Consider the following 19,221-nt stretch of genomic DNA (forward strand, 5'->3'; position numbering starts at 1 on the left):
TTCAAGCTGATAGTCAAACCATTGGAGGATAATTCGATAATTAACTTACCCAAGAAAATTAGCTTGGCTAAGAGCATCTACAATGGTTGACTAATTCTTTTAATAGTTTGTCATGCCACATCATCTTCTTAAGCTATAATAATTCTAGCTATTTGTTACTCCAATGGTTAAGCTAGTTGTAAATTAATTTATTTTTAATTTAATAATAATTTTTATCTAATAAATATTTTACCAAGCTAATTAGCTCTACAAAGCTAATTTGCTTGACAAAGTTAATCAACAAGATGTGCAACAATGACAGCTAATAGCTTAAGATTTTTTATATTTGCAAGCTAGTTAGCTTAGAAATTAATTGTCTCTCTTTTTTTTTTTTTTTTTTTTTACAAGGGAAATTAATTGTCTCTAATAAAATATTAATATTTAAAAAATAAAGTTGAAAAAACTAAATGACATTTTTTTTAAAAGAACTAAATGACAATTAGCTTAACCATTGTGGTATTAATTAGCTAGAAGGAAGAATAACTTTGCTCCCTTAATAAAAAAAAGGAAGAACAACTTTGCAATCTTAGGTGGCATGGCAAACTAATTTGACAATTATTATGTGATACTACATTAATTTTTTTAGTTAAAAAAATTGGAGACATTAGCGAGTGTAGGGCGAGCCAACGAGTATAGGGCGAATGTGGTAGAGCGGAGATCACTTAAGCTTGTACTCATTGGCTCTGGAATAGATGTAGGTATTGTATCCGCCATAAATGATGGGCGGGAATGGCTAGAAATTTTTAGGTGGGTGTGGAGGTACCATCCTCCACCTCTAACCCGCCCCATCATTGACACCTACGTAGTGTTAATAGGGAGTATAATGGCAATAATGCCGAGTTTAGAGAAGTAGTTATGCGTAAATGGCAACTCGTGGAATATTCACGAGAATAGGATCTTACTCAATTTGGTTACACTCCATACAACGACGAATTAGTGAAAACAAAACCTTTCAAACCAATAATGAAAAATAACGTAAGAAAAAAAACATAAAAAGGCTAATTAAACACGTCACCCTATCAACCTTTTTTGCAATTAACATAAAAATATCTCCTTCTCACTTTCTGAGAGCTCAAAAGGCCAAATTAAAATATGCACACCCATTTTTCTGAATAATAAAATCAAATTAATAATTTTTTTTAATTTTTTTTAAAATCTTTTCCATCCATTTGTCCTATTATTATTCTTTTTTTTTTTTTTAATTTCCTTATTTCAAAAAAATCCGCCATTGAAGCTCTTCAAAGCTCTGCACCTCCACCAACTCACTGTCACTGTTCTATGTTTCCGTAAGCACTCTTCTCTTCTCCTACTTTCTCTCTCCTCTCTCTTCATGCCAATATTGTGTGTTTTCTAGCTTAATTAATTTTAATTTTTTAAAATAATTTATATTACTCATATTTGTGAATTTCTAGGGTTTTCTTTGCGCATTCATTTTGATAATTTGATATTTGAATCGTCAATTTTGTTAGTGAAATCGGAAATTTTGTTGTTTCGTCAGGTGTTTGTGCTTCGGTCAACGATAGGTCAAAGCAGTTTGTTTAGTTGACGGTGTTTTGGTATTGATTGGTATGAAATGGATGTTGGTTATAGTTTTAAGCAGTCCAATTTGATTCATGGAATTGAGTGCAGAAGATATTGTTCTGATTTTATCCATTCGAAATTGGGGTTTAGAGTCAGTGGGTTTGGGTATAAGTATGGAAGTAATTCGAAATTAGTTTCTAGAATCTGTTTGAGGAAGAATGTGAAGGGAATTGGTAGTATTAATGGCAATTCTATCGTAAAGTTGCCATTTGGAAGGGATTTTGATGGTCAATTGTGGGGTTTGCCTTTGAAGAAAGCCGTTGTAGGTGGGGGCGAGAAGGGTTTTGAGTCGGGGAGATTGAGAGGGGTAGCTCGATGTCAGGGTAATGATGCTGTAGTTTACATTGATGGAAATGGTCGGAGTGCTGAGCTAGGAAAAGATTATGAAGGAGAAGGGTCGATAGAAGAGGATAGTCTTGACTTAGAGTTGGATAGTTCTGGAGGAGAGAAGGATGAGAAAGAAGATGAGGTAGCTCAGGGTACAACTTTGGAGGAGTTAAGAGAATCGCTGCTGAAGGCATGCAGGGAATTGGAAATTGCACGGCTGAACAGTACTATGTTCGAAAAGAAGGCGCAGAATATATCAGAAGCTGCCTTTGCGTTAAAAGATCAAGCGGTGAATGCTAGGAATAATGTTGATAGTACGCTGAAAATGATAGAAGTGCTAATAGATCAAGAAGTGGTTGCTAAGGAAGCTCTTCAGAAAGCCACAATGTCTCTTTCTTTGGCTGAGGCAAGGCTTCAGGTGGCCTTGGAAACTGTAGAGATTGTCAAATCGAATAGTGATTCCGAAAATGAAAGTGATGAGGTTGTCTTAAACCAGCTAAGGCAAGAGGAGGATGCCCTACTAGCTGCTCAGGAGGAGATCAAGGAATTCAGGATTGCTTTAGAAAATTGTGAAGCAGAGCTAACAAGGCTGCAGCTAAAAAAAGAGGAGCTGCAGAAAGAGGTGGAAAGATTGAATGAAGTTGCTGATCAGGCTCAGATGAATGCACTGAAAGCTGAAGAGGATGTCGCTAATATAATGCTTTTAGCCGAGCAGGCTGTTGCTTTTGAGCTTGAGGCTGCTCAGCGCGTAAATGATGCTGAGATGGCCTTGCAGCGAGCTGAAAAGCTGCTCTCTAGTTCTCAAACTGATGTCAAAGATTCTATTGATCTTTCAAGTAGGTCATCCTCAAATGAAGATATTGCTATTCAGGGAGAGATGTCCGAAGGAACTCTGGGTACTGATGGATTTGAAAGTGAAAACAATTCGGTTATAGAAGGTGCTTCTTTGGCCAGCAAACCATTACTGGATAAGCCCTCTGACAAAACAAGCCAGAGTTTGATTGACGTTGCTTTATCTGATGATTCAAGCGACAAAGAAAATAGAAAACCATATGTAGAAGTCCATAGAGATGTTGATGCAGAGGTAGAAAAAGTGAAGAGCGCGGCACAAGCTAAGAAATTAGAGATACAAAAAGAAGTGGCACGTGACAGTTCTCCACCAAGTAGCTCAAAGGCATCAGTGAAGAAATCATCTCGATTCTTTTCTGCATCATTCTTTTCATTTGATGAAGATGGTGAAGAGTTCACACCGGCCTCTGTTTTTCGTGGTGTTATGGATTCTGCAAAGAAGCAGATGCCAAAATTGATCGTTGGAATATTGCTCATTGGAGCAGGGTATGTTGAATCAGTTTTTAGTTTTTTCTTTTCCAGTTCTATTTTTCTTCTACTGTTGTTGTATGTGATGCATAAATTTTATTCTGCAAAGAAGCAGATGCCAAAATTGATCGTTGGAATATTGCTCATTGGAGCAGGGTATGTTGAATCAGTTTTTAGTTTTTTCTTTTCCAGTTCTATTTTTCTTCTACTGTTGTTGTATGTGATGCATAAATTTTGTAAAATACTACTCTATAAATATCATTTTTCTTATCCCTCATATTTCTTATGAAGTACTACATGTTAATCTGTGAAAAATATGAAGCCTCTTTAAATCATGCCGAAACCTTGGCTTAGCCTCTAATGTATTCAGTATCAATTTGTTTGGGCACCTTTGTGCCGAGTAGTTGAATTCCTTGGTTGAAACTTCATCTTCGTTTCTATTTAAACAGAAATTTCATTTTTTTTTAGATGCCTAATGGATTGTAACATGTAGTCCTCTACACCTTCAAATTGTTCACCACATGGCTTATAAGTTAAACTGCTCCACAAGGAACTAATAATCTAATACTTGGAATCACTTCTCTGAACTATCTCGTTGTCTACCCAATGTCTGATGAAAGAAGAGTTCCCATAGTTTCTGTTACCAGTTTTTGTTCGTAATTCTCCTATGTTTGAAGTCCAATCTGTATACCAATTAAAATTTAGCAAACAATTCTGTGTGACCTAGTCAAGTTCCTTTCTAGATAAGACTAATATGCAGTACTTAAATCCTTCCTAGGTTCTGAAACATTGATGGCTGAATGAAATTGATATTTCACTTTTTTTGTCATAAATTATGCGTATATTAACTTATCTGATACTAGTTTAACTTACTAACAGGGTTGGTTATTATATTAACCGAGGTGAGAGAGGTGCTCAGCTGTTTCAGCCACAACATGTATTAACCTCCACTATTGAAGAAGTTTCTTCAAATGGAAAACCTCTGATTCAGCAAATGCAGAAAATTTCTAAGACAGTGAAGAGTCTAATTGATAAGCTTCCCCAGCAAGAGGCATGTGGCTTCCTCCACTTACCCATTTTTCATTAATATATAAAATATATTATAAGTTCATATATTTGATTTCTTAAGTGTCTTGTTATAGTCTTTAATCTGGTGTTTGTCTGTTGTATGTCCTCTCTTTCTACAGATTAATGAAGAGGAAGCATCCTTGTTTGATATGCTATGGTTATTGCTGGCCAGTGTGATATTTGTACCTATTTTCCAGAAAATTCCTGGGGGTAATACTTCTCTCTACCTTAAATGATGGGTTGTATCAATTATATGTATTTTCAGAATGTATGCAAAATTTATATTCCAGAAAAGTTCGAATGTCACTGATTCACTCCCACTCTTCTGATATGTGTCTAGAAGTTCTAGTATTGCAATCTCTAATACTCTTTGGCAATCTTATTCTTTGCGTTTTCTTATCTTCAGGTAGTCCTGTCCTGGGTTATTTGGCTGCTGGAATCTTGATTGGTCCATACGGCCTCTCAATAATTCGTCATGTGCATGGAACTAAGGCGATTGCAGAATTTGGAGTTGTGTTTTTACTATTTAACATTGGCCTTGAGGTACAAAAATCTATCAAGGCTCTTGTAACATTATCTGAACTAATGCAATTACCAAGTTACAGAACTTAAATATGTTTTGATGTTTTCCCCATCGACAGCTTTCTGTTGAAAGACTGAGCTCCATGAAGAAGTACGTATTTGGTTTAGGTTCTGCCCAGGTACTACAACATTAAGTTCTCGCCATTCACATATATCTTGGCCCTCTCAGGGTTACTCATGCTTTTAGTATTGTATTACTAACTTTGGGTTGTTATGCAGGTGCTGTTAACAGCTGCAGTAGTTGGCATGGTGGCCCATTTTATTTCAAAACAGGCAGGTCCTGCGGCAATAGTTATTGGGAATGGCTTGGCCTTGTCATCAACTGCTGTTGTCCTGCAGGTAACATTCATAATTGTTGGTTTTGTGCTCCCTCTAATGCCCTAATAGGACTATAGGGGACTAGGAGTGTGATTCTAAACTCCATCATAACGTCTAATTGTTCGCTTTGCACTAGGTCATCTTTAGGCAAAACACAACCATAATTCCCATCTTACAGATTGTTCACTGGGATATTTGCTTCCATTCTAGGATTCTAGCAATTTAGCATAAGAAATCAAAGTGTCTGTGTACATGTGCTTGCCCCTTGGGATTGAAATGTGCTGTCTACCATGTCTTTGGATGTTTAACTAAGGCTTAGAGCAATATACAAAGGAAGTTGTGGGTAATTTGATCTTATGATATTTAGATTCAAACAAAGCTTGCTTAATAAAAAATATTGGGGATCAGATGAACTTGAGAATGTACTCTAGGGAAAACGAAATTTCTAGTTACCTACCTACTTCCACTGAGAAAATTATATTTTGTGCTGCATAAACTTAATCTAGATGATTTTTGATGGAGTGCTTTTGATTCAGGTTTTGCAAGAGCGAGGTGAGAGCACTTCACGGCATGGGCGTTCTACATTTTCTGTCTTACTATTCCAGGTAAACCTTTTGGTCTGGGATAAATTCTGGAGATAGTTAATTTATGAGGAGAATCTTCCTTCCATCGTCATGTGTAAAGAGCTTTTGGTTGATGTTTGATCGCAAGTTGAATCCTTGCCATTTTCCCAAGACATGTCTGGCTAACAAATAGAGCCAAGGGGTAGATTGATGTGCCAGTGCTGCTAAAATTTGGATTATGTGTCAAACTGGCTGACTATGGCCATGCATATTTTTTAGCTGCAGCTTCACAGTTGCATGATTCACATTTGATTGATGCTTGTAAAATACGTCATTGCTCCTTGAAATCCAATCAAGCTCCTAGTATAGATCTTACTCAATATATTATTGTTTCACTTTTTTTTTTCTCCTGAAATAATTTCTGGTATTTTGCTTTTGCTTTTCTTTGCAATTTTTCCAGGATTTTGCTGTGGTGGTTTTGCTGATACTCATACCACTCATTTCACCAAATTCTTCTAAAGGCGGGGTAACTACTTCAAATTTTTTTGCATTTTTTCATTATTTTGCTCTTTGTTGTATGTCTTTATGCGTATTTTTTTTAATCTTAATGTACGTTGCATGGTTGCAGAAGTCCTGCAATGTAGTTGTTTGTGATACGTGCAACTTATTATTTTTTTTACTGTGAATCTTTGTTACAGAGAATAAATGGTTATTGATTTGAAAATTATGCCTTGAAAATCTTTGTTGTATGTAATTGAAGTTTTAAGTTTTAATTAATGCTTCTAACATGGATGTACCTATGGAATATGGCTTGTGGTTTTCAATATTGATTATATAACTTACAACTCATCAAATTACCTGTACATGCTCAATGACTTTTATTGGAATGGAAAGAGTATATCTAATGAAGAGGTAGATGTCATCCCATAATTCATGGGCAGAACATAGTTGTAGATGTTAGAGTAAAAGGAAGAATGCCTATAACAATCTAAACAACTACATAAAAAAAATGACCAATAATTTATTTTACTATCTGCTGTTCATTCAGATTGGTTTCCAAGCTATTGCAGAAGCCCTAGGATTGGCTGCTGTTAAGGCAGTTGTTGCAATTGCCGCTATAATTGCTGGTGGACGCTTGGTAAGTGGTTGAATATGTTTTCCCCCTTTTTATTGCGAATTTCAGTTCCAGCGTGAAGATAGTTGTTAGTGATTGTTTACAAATTTATGCGACTAGTATCTTGTCTAAATACATTGAACTTATATTACTCAGAATAAATTGTGATGTATTGCTAGCTAATATTGTTAATAAGTCACCTTGGTTGTCCCCTCTCGCTCAAGTAAACTAAAGAGAAATTATTGTGTGAGACAAAACTAATGACATTGCAACTTACTCCCTCCAACCTAGAGTAGTTTGTTCGCTTTGCTTATCTGTCCCAAAATAGTTTGCTCACTTTCCTTTTTATCTATCCTAGATTAGTTTGACCATTTCTAAAAATGGTAATGGTCACTATATTTTTATCATCAATTATTATTTTACCCACTACCAAAAGTTAGGGTCCCACATCTGCTCTTATTCTCTTATAAATTACTCTACTATCTCATCACATTTGATGACCAATCACCAACTTATCTCGCCAAATTATGTGCCATGATAAGTGAGAAAACTATTCTGGGAAGGAGGGGTATGTTAGTAATTATAATACAAAAAAAATTTCCCTCTTTTTTTTTTAATCTGTGTAATTTGGCATACACTCTTCTTGCAAGTCCGAACACAAAAAACTAAGAAAATTTGTCATACATTTATATCGCTGTTATATATGCATGAGGGAGCAGTTTTGTTACTTCAGAAAATTCTCTCTTTGTAAGTCTAGTTTTCAAATTATAAATCTTTGCTTGATGTTATTTGTTGAAAAATTACTTTGCAAGAACATATTCTTACTTGGATCTTCTGCAGCTTCTTCGACCAATTTACAGGCAAATTGCTGAAAACCAGAATGCGGAGATATTTTCTGCCTGTACACTTCTTGTTATACTAGGGACAAGTCTCCTTACTGCTAGGGTGAGTGGGAAAACTTTTATGAATCATAAGTTATGCTTTTTAATTATTTAATTTTATTTTTTCTTAATTTACTGTGAGGGGCTAGTTGTCACAACCAAGTGGGAAGGGTGATTGTCTGAAAAAGAGTTATCCTGTGCAGTGTTTCTGTCATCAGTTCATTTAGATCTTGTTTTTATTCTTTCAGGCTGGTCTATCTATGGCATTAGGGGCATTTTTGGCTGGTTTACTTCTTGCAGAAACTGAGTTTTCATTGCAAGTGGAGTCAGATATTGCACCATATCGTGGCCTTCTTTTGGGTCTTTTCTTCATGACGGTACGTACTTCAGATCTTGCTTCCCCTGGAAAATTCAACTTTGTGAATATTTGAGGAACATGTGTCTTCTTAGATTTTCACTAAAGCTCTTCATTTTGCTCTGCTGCCAATCTTTCCATCATGCACATACGGTATGTGTGGCCTTCCATTGGGATTTTGGTCTTTATTTTTTTTGGAAGCTTGTGATAGATTCATTGCTGAAATCTTTCCTTTTTCTTTGAGGCAAATTGCTTTTACCTTATTTTCTGAATTATTTAAACTTAAATCTGAGCTACACCTGGGCTTAGCTAGTCCATGCATAACCAGCTAGTTGCTAACCTGAAGCATGTTTGATATAAAGGCTCTGGACTTTCTTCTTTACTGTTTTCTCAGAGTCATTGGGTTCTGATTCCCATTTATCTGACTGTCACTTTTGAATTTTTGTTAATTATTGTGTAAACTGTTATTTGTTTTATTTAATTAACTTATCATCACAATTTGTTAATTTTTTACAGCATAGATTAAAAATTAAACAGCTTAGAATCTAAAATGTCACGTATGATGAAAATGCAAGTCAACACCTGTTTTTGTTTTTCAGGTAGGGATGTCTATTGATCCAAAACTTCTCCTCTCAAACTTCTCGGTTATCATGGGAGCATTAGGACTTCTAATCGTGGGCAAGACTATGCTGGTTACTTTAGTTGGTAGAGTCTTTGGTGTTTCAACAGTATCGGCAATCAGAACAGGTCTTCTTCTTGCTCCTGGAGGAGAATTTGCCTTTGTTGCATTTGGTGAAGCTGTAAACCAGGTTTGACCTTGTGTTTTGTTAATTCTCATTTTCTATTTATATTGGAATCCTTCTTGCATTGAGTATTATTTTATATGTCTCTTCTTTGTCTTAATTGGTGCACCTAGAATACAGCAGCTCTAATCTTTGATTTGAGGCATTGTTTGTATGTTACAAGTTTGCTTTCATTGGCTTGGATTTTGATAAAGTGATAAACTTGCATAGTTGCATGTTGAGCATTCTTTGATAATTATGCAAATGAAGAAAAAAAGCCTGGAAAAATTGAATTACATAAACTAGCTAATAACTACACATGGTAACACCAGTCCTTCAATATTATCCTAGATACTTTTGATCAGATGCATCAGAGGAGCTTGTGGAACTTGTATATGCTAGCAATTCACCACTCTACTTAATTCCCAGTAACAATGCATCAGAACAATCTCCCCATCTGGATATTTGTTTAGATTGCTGCATACATTCTCATAGCATCGTTCTTCAAGATATGAAATACCACCCCCCTCCCCCCTTGCAAGCCCAGGGCCTCCTCTTACAGCACCATCCATGCCAACACGCACCCAACTAAATGATGGACTTGCATGTTATAACTTGTGGATAATGGGAAGGTCCAATTAAATGTGCTTGTGTGTAACAGCATAGATTATCAGCGCTAGAGGTTTTCACATCTCTTCTATTAGTGTGCATCTAAATTTATTACTCTTCTACATGATCACAAGCACAATTCTATCTCTGTCTGTCCAGAATATTAGGGTTAATTGTATTAGCTCATTAGCTGAAATAACTCTATATTTGCTTATTGCTGTTGGCTTTACCTGCAGGGCATAATGTCTCCCCAACTGTCATCATTGTTGTTCCTTGTGGTTGGGATTTCCATGGCTCTTACACCATGGCTGGCTGCTGGTGGCCAGCTGATTGCCTCTCGCTTTGAGTTGCATGATGTGCGAAGTTTATTACCTGTTGAGAGTGAGGTATCTCGTAACCTTCTCTTTATTTTTCCTATAATCGTTTCAGAGTTTATTACCTTAAATTCTTGCTCACTGTGTTGCTGAAGTTTGTGATAATTATATGGCCTAATTGAAGTAAAATTGGATGGCCTTGTGATTTATTGTCCATGAAATTTAGACTCTAAAAAGCATGGGAATGGAGGATAGGTTCTGTTTCTTCACTTTGGAAACAAAACTGCTGGGAAAACACAGAGGAGTGCAGGCAAAATGTTTCTGAAATGGGTTGAAGAGGGAATCATTTCCAACTATTTAATGCATGACCCAGAAAATTCTGAAACGATTCGTAACGTGAAGCCAACATGACACATTTCCAGCCATTAATAGCCAGATAGGTGGAAAAAATGTTTATAATAGCTCTTCATTCACTTTCATCTTCTTCAAGTGTACTTTTTTACTTTAGTTGGTGGTTGATGAAGGAAGTTTCCTGTCCGCTTGCACAACGGTGGTTTGGTCTGATAGGATATGAACATCGGTGGTTTCAAATTGAATGTTGCGGCTGATTCATGGAACTAAACATTAAGTTTGAAGCTTTATTTCAGTGGGTTGAGCTCAGTGTTAGCTAATTCTCACTAGCTGTTTATTATAAGAAAATCTCTTTGCACTAAGAATCATTTTAGCAAAAAACTAAAACATAAAAATAAAATTGATTAAACAGCATTTAATCTGATACTACCTTTCTTAAAGTTAATGCTTCCCCTTTTCCTGTTTTTATACTTTTATTATAGTTGTTGTTTTCTTGTAATTGCAGTCAAATTTTAAAGTCTTAGATGAATGGTGCTTTAGTTTGAATGAGAACAACTGAAATATCTCAAAGCACTCTTGCTTATGTCAGACCTGTAGCAAGGATGATTTTGACTGCATGCCTATTCCCGACTATAGTAACTCCCCAGGAAAATGACCATTCAAGATTAATATTCATAAAGATAAACAGCGTCTGGTTTAGGTGGGTTTAATTGAGGTCTGACATTACAAGTGAGATATTGCAGGAGATTCAAAAGATTTTAATGTCCAAAGATAAGTTGGTTCAATGATTGAATTGATAGGTTTGGTTCCTGAAGGTGTTGATGTGATGGCCATCTGCTGATTGTAGAAGTAGGGTGTGCATATTCCTAAAGAAGGGTTTTATTGATCATGAAAGGTCTACTAGATTCAATGATGGGAAGCAATTAGGCTCCTCAAACTGTCATGTCAGGTTACCGAAAAATCTCACTAGTTTACAAAACATAAGGGGGAGGAATTGAGTGTAAAGATAGACCTATCCACTTAGCTTATCCAGCAATGATTCTAAATGATAATTGGTGTCAACATAAATGATATGTAGTTCAAAAAAATTCTTCAGTTAAAATGGCATGCCTCTTGACTAGAGTGGAAGGACTAAGGTCTAGCTGAAGGTGTATCTTAAAATGAAGCCATCAAAAATTCAGTCTGAAGTGTGGGAAAGACACATGCGCTATATGGTCTGTTACAGATGTGTGGAAAAGCAATATAGATAAATGCCTTGAAAATGAGGAAATAGATTAGTCTTTATCACCCTGGTTTCAATGTGGAGGGGATTTAGTATTCTTCGTATGTCTAGCTTTGTTCAGATCCTGCTGTTTTTGTAGAAGTAGTAAAGTTTTTTCTATTCTAAATAATCAACAACAAAAATGACACGAATTCCCTTTCCTGTTTATGATCCATACTTCTTTCAGTTCTCACCTTTCAGGCTTTCAAATGATTTTTCTGTTTCTTTTATTTCTCTGCTGACATATTTTATTTCATCCCAGACGGATGACTTGCAGGATCATATTATTATATGTGGATTTGGACGTGTAGGCCAGGTGAACATCATTGTTATAAATTATTAAGTTCCGGAAATCTATCTTGAGCTTTGCCTTTTTTTTTTTTCTCCCTCCCTATGATCTTGCTTCTTTCCCGCAGATCATAGCTCAGCTCCTGTCAGAACGTTTGATACCATTTGTTGCTCTTGATGTTAGAAGGTAAACTTATACTCATTTTAGATATGCACCAAATATTGCTGGATCTCCTTTAAAGCTATGTGTATGATCATGGAAAGATTTGCATGTGTAGCTCTTTCTCTTGCCCTCATCCCACTTAGCTGAGACCTTTAAGAACTGGGTTTATTTTTATTTGATCTTTTTTTCCTAGGGAAGACGATGCCGCTTCGTTCTTCTTGGGTCTATGAATATATCTTTTGTCTTATGCAGAAAAACTAGATATCACATACTTGACATATTCTGTACTTAAAAATCTCATAAAAATAATATGCTTCTCAAGTAGTCACTAATCACAATAATATGATAAATGTAGTCGATCCTCTAGGATAGCAAGCTTGTATATTTTAGCTGCTGACAAATAAATGTGTGTGTGTGTGCGCGTGCGTATGTGGAGGCGAAATAAGCATGAAATTACTCTGCTAGGGCTGTAGCAAGTATTCTTTTTGTCTTAAAGATGACAAACTATGCATGAAAATCTAGGCAAACATTCAAGAAATGAAAATAGAGGTTATATTTAGTACAACTTTACATGAGAAACATACGAAGTAATAAGGAATCAAGGGCCTTTAGAAATTTGCAATAGTCATTACTGTTCCAAAATTTCACTTATTTGTGTTGTTGAGTGTACCTCACATTGAAATATGAGTTAAGTCACACTTCATAGCATTTATTTTGTACACATTTCAATGAACGGGTTGATAATATAGTTTAGAGACCATTACTGCAATATATATATATATATATGGATGGTTGACTACTTTTCTGCTTTCTTATGCCTTACTGAGGATGGGAGCCTCTTCAGATGCTTGAATGTTGATTTATTTGACTGATGGAAGGTCATAATGTATAATAACTACTTTATGCTTCTATTATGTCTCTTATGCTTATGTTTCACGATTTCAGTGACAGGGTAGCAATTGGCCGTGCACTTGACCTTCCTGTATATTTTGGAGATGCTGGAAGTCGTGAGGTACAACAAATTTCCAAGCTATTCAAGCTTGTTAAATATTCTCATTTAAAAACTTTAATATTTTGTGTTTAGGTACTTCATAAGGTTGGGGCTGAAAGAGCTTGTGCCGCAGCAATAACATTGGACACTCCTGGTGCAAATTATAGAACTGTTTGGGCTTTGAGCAAGCATTTCCCAAATGTTAAAACGTTTGTTCGTGCACATGATGTCGATCATGGTCTAAATTTAGAAAAGGCTGGGGCAACTGCGGTACGATGTTTAATTTTGTATCATGATTATCATGACATTCTTATTATGCAAATAAGCCTTACAATATTCTTGCTCCAGGTTGTCCCTGAGACATTGGAACCAAGTCTACAGTTGGCAGCTGCTGTTCTTGCACAGGTATGTCTTAACTTGATATTGTGAAAGAATGTGATCAAGTGATAAAATTGTGATTGTGTAGTGTATTTTTTTTTATACCTCCATAAGAAATTTTAATAGCTCATACAATCCTTTATTTATATGCTGATATTTATTAATTATCTGCAGGGTACTGTGTTACTTTTTTTTTAGTACACCCAGTGTTGTTGGCTTCTAACATTGCATTTTAGAATATAGTTTTCAATATATATTTCCCTTAAAGTACAACGTTGTTAATAAACGAGAACGGAGGTAAATTTTAACTTAATAGGCCAATAAAGGTGGACAACCGTTGTGGCCAACTCCGTCAGTGGTTTAATATCCAGTTAACTAGCCGACAGTGGTGATAATTTATTAACTAATGACTGATTTAAAATTTGGTGTTTTTCTTCTTTTAGGCTAAACTGCCAACATCAGAGATAGCATCTGCAATCAATGAGTTTAGATCCCGTCACCTCTCTGAACTGACTGAGGTATACGGTATTTCATAGCTTTGACATGATCTGTTGCTACCCATTTATGAATAGTGTTTTAAAAATACTGAGTTCCGTGTTATTGCAGCTGTGTGAAGCTAGTGGAAGTTCGCTAGGTTACGGATATTCTCGAGTCATGAGCAAACCCAAATCCCAACCGGTTGACTCTTCCGATGATAACCAAGCCATTGAGGGGACACTGGCTATATAAATTTGCAGCTAATACAACCAAGAGTAGAGAAGGCAACAAAACTGTATAGTTTCATTACATTCTCACTAGTGTAATTTGTATAGAATTTTTGGGCAAAAATATCAAAGGTAAATACTTCTTTTTCATTTCTTAATTTTTTTTTCTTTTATCTTTGATAATGATTACTATGCTCATTTCCTCTGGGGAATCCAAAATTTTGACCGGTTTGCCTTCTGAATTCAAGGCGAAGGAGCTTTCAACCTTTATGTTCATTTTCCATTTTTCCTTTTAAAATTTGTAATTTACCGTATTTGACATATGCCTTTATTTATCTCAATCTCTAATAAAAGCTTTAGAGGATATGAAGAGAAAATGTTCCTCTAGAATGCCTTGATTTTTCCCTTTTTTGTTTGTAATTATGAAAATGCAATAGGCAAACTCTTTTCAAAAGGTTGTACTTTATACCAAGTGACAATTAGATTGCATTGAAACTAAAATTACGGATTAACATCCAGGAAAGAATAAGGTCCCATTCAACATAAGGTATGTTGATATAGACACGAGAAAATGTAAGCTCAATATTTAAGGATATGGACACAAAAACGCAAGTAATATTTATAGGGAGTAGATTTTTTCTTGAGTAATTATAGTAAGAATTTTTTTTTAAACTGACACCTTTCATAGGTTAAATTGATCCAATTTCGTAGGTCAATGCTTGAGACTTTGAGAGTAGAGGGAGAGGTAAGGGAATCCCTCTACTCCCGAGCGAATATAGTTGGTGGAGTCACAAGGTGAGTTCCCCACCAACTCCAAAGCTTGGTCCCTAGTCTCTTGAATGTTTAAGGAAACATGACAGTGATTTGAACTTGATACACACAAATTGACAAAATACATAAAAGTAAAGGCAAACGTAAAATTCTAATGTGTCTAGACTTTTCAATCTGGGTTAACAGATTAGGTTTGGGTCTAATTTCAGGTTGAGTCATTTGGATCATTACAAAATATGATAATAGGGTCAAATTGACTCGATTTCTAGTTGTTTGGTTTGGGTTCTCTCTCGGTAACTCAGGTTTGGATTCGGGTCGGCTTAAGAATTGATAGGTCTAAACGTGTCTAATTATTAGTATTACTAGGTTAGAACCCGTGCGATGTACGACTTGTATAAAATATATTTTAATAATTCGCATCTTTTTACAAAAATGGATATTATACATAAATATAAATAAGAAATATGCACCTTGTACAAAAATATTTGTAATTTTAAAAGTTTAGATTTTCATCAAAATTATGATATAATACCTGTTCAACGTCACCTTATACATATTTTAATGTAGGAGTCCATTTATTAGTGTTATTTTAAATTGTTTCATTTTTTTAGGATAAATTGATAGGTTGTAGTTGTACCATAGAAGCTTCTACTTTTCAAAATTGTTAAGAATAGTAGCTCCACAAAAAAAAAAAAAAAAAAAAGATGGCATCATCCTTGCATTTAGGCGGGAAAACATTTATTATGAGAGTGACATGTGGACAGTGATAACGTCAGCAACGTTTTATTTTAGTAATAGTTAATAGATTTAATGGACCGGACCGAATTAACCGGTCTGGTCTCCGAGTTGAGAAATATAATTTTTTGGTCCGGTCCGGTTCAAAACCCTATAAAAACTGATCTTAGGTCGGACTGATTTTTTGCTTAAAATTATGTATAAAACTTTAAACATTTATTAAGATTATTCTTATTAAGTTTAGAAAACTTTAATTGTATGAGCATTTTCGTACTAATCATATATAAAAAGACATTAAAATATTGTTTTTCTTTTATTATTTTTCGAGCTTTCCATAAAATTATTAAAAATTTAGAATTTTTTTTAAAAAAATTCAAAAAAAGTCCAAAGTGGTCCGGACTGGATTATGGGCTGGTTTTTTCGGTCCGGTTTGAATTCGGTCCCTATTTAATCGGTTTGGTCTTCGGTTTGATCCAGGTCGGTTCGGTCTTTGACCGATTAACAGCCCTACACATTCGTATCTTTCTCTTCCTACGGCTTCTGGGGTTTTGCAAATTCCGCTGACTGAAGTCCAAAGTCAGGTAGTAGTAGTAAACCTTACGACAGAATTCCTACTCTTAAGCTACTCAGAACCCTTTCTTGTAACCCAACAAAACACCATAAATGGCTTCCATGATTTTCTCCGAGTGTTCAACTGCTCGCCTTCTTCCACTCCGCTGCCACCGAAGCTGCCCCGCTCTTTCCTTTTCTCGTCGGGTGTCTCTTCCTCTCACTTCCTCAAGGCTTTTCTTACCTTCTCTCTCCTTCCAACCTCGTGCTTCCTCAACTTCTGTTTCAGGTAAATCTTTCTTTTCACGAGGAAATTTCTGTAATTGAGATCATCCCTTTTCTTTTTATTGCTTATTTGCGTCATTTTAATTCTGGGTTTTTGTTCTTTTTATGTAATTCCTTTGGTCATTCACTGGCGCATTTCATCGAACAGCTTTAAGGCTAATTGAAGTTTTTTCTGCAGAGATGATTTCCTATGTTTGGTGTTTGTTTTCCTATTGAATTTGATTTGGGGTTGTGGAATTTGATGGGGTTTAGCATCAAATTTGCTTACTTTATCATTGTTACTCCCAAAATTTAGATGTTACTTAGTGTTTATTTCATGTGTAGGTGAATTTCATAGTTTAAATTGAACTGTTTGTATATCATTGTTCCTTGAGAATAAAATAATAATGGAAAAAAATATAGGTATTGCAAGTTATATTTTTTCAATTTTCATTGACTTAGAATTCTGGTTGTGTTATGTGATTATGTTGGTTGATAATTGAAATGTTGTACTTACTTATACTTCTAAAATTTTCATTTAATGATTCATTGTAAGTTCCTATTACAGCTACAATTGCAACCGAGAGTTCTGCAAAAGTTATTGATGGTAAGGCGGTGGCAAAGCAAATTAGGGAGGAGATAGGTGTCGAAATAGCAAGAATGAAAGAAGCTATCGGTATTGTTCCTGGGTTGGCTGTGATCCTTGTTGGGGATAGAAAGGACTCTGCAACGTATGTTCGTAATAAGAAGAAAGCTTGTGATGCAGTGGGGATTAATTCTTTTGAAGTTCATTTGCCAGAAGATACAACAGAGCAGGAAGTGCTCAACTCTATCTCTAGGTTCAATGAAGATCCTTCAGTCCATGGAATACTTGTTCAGTTACCTCTGCCTTCGGTATGCTTCTTGGAATGAATTGATTCTTCCTGTCCCACATATTTTCTTCTGTTTATGTTGATATTATATCATAATACTAAAGCTTTTCCTGCTGTTGCTTTGTTGGGAATAAATTAAAAAAGGATTGCTTTAATTTGTCAGTATTATCATGTTCCATGTTAATTCGTTGTGAAGTAGTAGTGTAACTATAATACCTTATCACAAGATGGATGCTGCTTAAGGTATTTGTTACTTGGTAAAATGCAGTTCTTCACTATTGTACCTACTTGTGTTGTCCTAATTATGTAGAAATTTTCAGTAGAAATTTGTTCTTGCAGCCACTAAATCCACTACAGTGAAAATAAGGCTTATTGCTCCATTACTCAATAATTTGGTTCTTAAACATAAACTTACGTGGGAAGATGTTTTCACTTAAAGAAATAAGGCTTATTGCTCCATTACTCAATAATTGGTTTTTAAAAGGATGCTGACTATGTATTGTGTACTACAATGATAAGGCATCCATGTAGGTGGCTGTCTAATTTACTAACTTTTTTACCAGTATATGCTGATAGAAAAAATATATATATGCTTTTTGCAGCATATGAATGAGGAGAAAATTTTGAATGCTGTTGGAATTGAAAAGGATGTTGATGGATTTCACCCTTTGAACATTGGCCGTCTTGCAATGCGTGGTAGGGAACCCTTGTTTGTCCCATGTACACCCAAAGGATGTATTGAGCTGTTGCATAGATATGGAATTCAAATAAAAGGGAAAAAGGCAGTTGTGATTGGCCGCAGTAATATAGTTGGGATGCCAGCTGCTCTTTTGCTTCAGGTAAATTATAAGTGTTAGTTCATATTTTTCATATCTGCATGAAATCGATCAATTCTTTTTTTGTCGAACATTTCTTTCTATCCGATATGACCTTTAGAACACTTACTGTTTGCAGAGGGAAGATGCTACTGTTACTATAGTTCATTCTAGAACAAACAATCCCGAGGATATTATAAAAGAAGCAGATATTATCATTTCTGCTGTAGGACAAGCAAACATGGTTAGGGGTAGCTGGATCAAGCCTGGTGCTGCTATCATCGATGTTGGGATCAATCCAGTTGAGGTAAACCCGGAGCAACTTATGTGCTCAACTACCTTCTTATGGGCACATCGTAATTTTAAATTAGGAAGTGTCACTAATAATCCTAATTTAAATCAATAGAACTTATACCAACAACACATTTTAAAATTTTAGTTTGTCAGTTTGAGATAGTGTCAAATCTTTTTGCTAAGATTTCATATGCAACAACAGGATCCAGCAAGTCCTCGAGGATATCGATTAGTTGGAGATGTTTGCTATGACGAGGTTGTCAAGGTTGCTTCTGCTGTTACCCCTGTTCCTGGAGGTGTTGGTCCAATGACCATTGCTATGCTTCTTTCAAATACTCTCAGCTCAGCAAAAAGGATGCACAATTTCAACTGATAATAGTGTTGATAGTTTTAGTTAGGAAGGTAGAAAGCAATTTACATGTTAGCCCAATTGCTTTGCTACACTTTATTTTTGCCCCCTTAAGTGTGGCTTTCACAAAGACGTAGGAATCGTCACTGTTACAGCAACAAATAACAATCCAAGATAAGCAACACAATCGATAATCATTTGGGGCACCTTATTGCTCCCAATTGCCAAGAAGTAGAGGTTCCTGTAGGTTTAACTCCATCTCCCCTTGTCAACATTTGCCCAATACATGTTGGTTGGATGCATATGCAATTCTTCTTCCTGCTAAATCTGTTTGTTGTAATACAAAATTTGATTCCATGATAACCGTTTCAAAGAATGTCATATATCTGATAACAGCATAGGGATTTACAAATGAAAACCGTGTTGCGTGTGAGTAATCCATTTTGTTCATTTGAGTAATCCCTCTTCTTTTATTTTAACTATCAAAATATTAACTCTACTTGTTTACAAGAATAATCCATTTTTCCATCATGGTAATCCTTTATCCATCAAGGTAACTTCATTTGATTATCGTTGTAAACCCTCG

General features: G+C 35.5%; 2 protein-coding genes across 4 annotated transcripts; both read left to right on the plus strand.

Annotated features, from left to right (window-relative positions):
• The first annotated feature begins 1,054 nt into the window (after positions 1-1,054).
• Positions 1,055-14,284, plus strand: LOC110685323 (K(+) efflux antiporter 2, chloroplastic-like). Of its 2 annotated transcripts, XM_021861820.1 has the most exons (22): positions 1,055-1,325; positions 1,538-3,241; positions 3,380-3,420; positions 4,144-4,315; positions 4,452-4,542; positions 4,739-4,875; positions 4,974-5,033; positions 5,134-5,253; positions 5,769-5,837; positions 6,256-6,321; positions 6,844-6,933; positions 7,750-7,854; positions 8,039-8,167; positions 8,745-8,954; positions 9,773-9,922; positions 11,725-11,778; positions 11,879-11,937; positions 12,859-12,925; positions 12,998-13,174; positions 13,253-13,309; positions 13,726-13,800; positions 13,889-14,284. In XM_021861820.1, the coding sequence occupies exons 2-22, from the start codon at positions 1,613-1,615 to the stop codon at positions 14,009-14,011; spliced, it is 3,681 nt and encodes a 1,226-aa protein (XP_021717512.1). In that variant the 5' UTR covers positions 1,055-1,325; positions 1,538-1,612; the 3' UTR covers positions 14,012-14,284. The 2 variants fall into 2 exon arrangements, with proteins under 2 accessions (XP_021717512.1, XP_021717511.1); XM_021861819.1 differs by lacking the exon at positions 3,380-3,420 and having other exon boundaries at positions 1,538-3,282.
• Positions 14,285-16,018: 1,734 nt separating this feature from the next.
• On the plus strand, positions 16,019-19,043 carry LOC110685326 (bifunctional protein FolD 4, chloroplastic-like). Of its 2 annotated transcripts, none has more exons than XM_021861825.1 (5): positions 16,019-16,330; positions 16,862-17,199; positions 17,780-18,016; positions 18,132-18,299; positions 18,489-19,043. In XM_021861825.1, exons 1-5 carry the CDS (start codon positions 16,156-16,158, stop codon positions 18,657-18,659), a joined length of 1,089 nt encoding a protein of 362 aa, XP_021717517.1. In that variant the 5' UTR covers positions 16,019-16,155; the 3' UTR covers positions 18,660-19,043. The 2 variants fall into 2 exon arrangements, with proteins under 2 accessions (XP_021717517.1, XP_021717518.1); XM_021861826.1 differs by having other exon boundaries at positions 16,022-16,330; positions 16,874-17,199.
• Positions 19,044-19,221: the final 178 nt, after the last annotated feature.

This window comes from Chenopodium quinoa, unplaced genomic scaffold (genome assembly GCF_001683475.1).
Source record: "Chenopodium quinoa cultivar QQ74 unplaced genomic scaffold, ASM168347v1, whole genome shotgun sequence".
Classification (NCBI taxonomy): domain Eukaryota; kingdom Viridiplantae; phylum Streptophyta; class Magnoliopsida; order Caryophyllales; family Amaranthaceae; genus Chenopodium; species Chenopodium quinoa.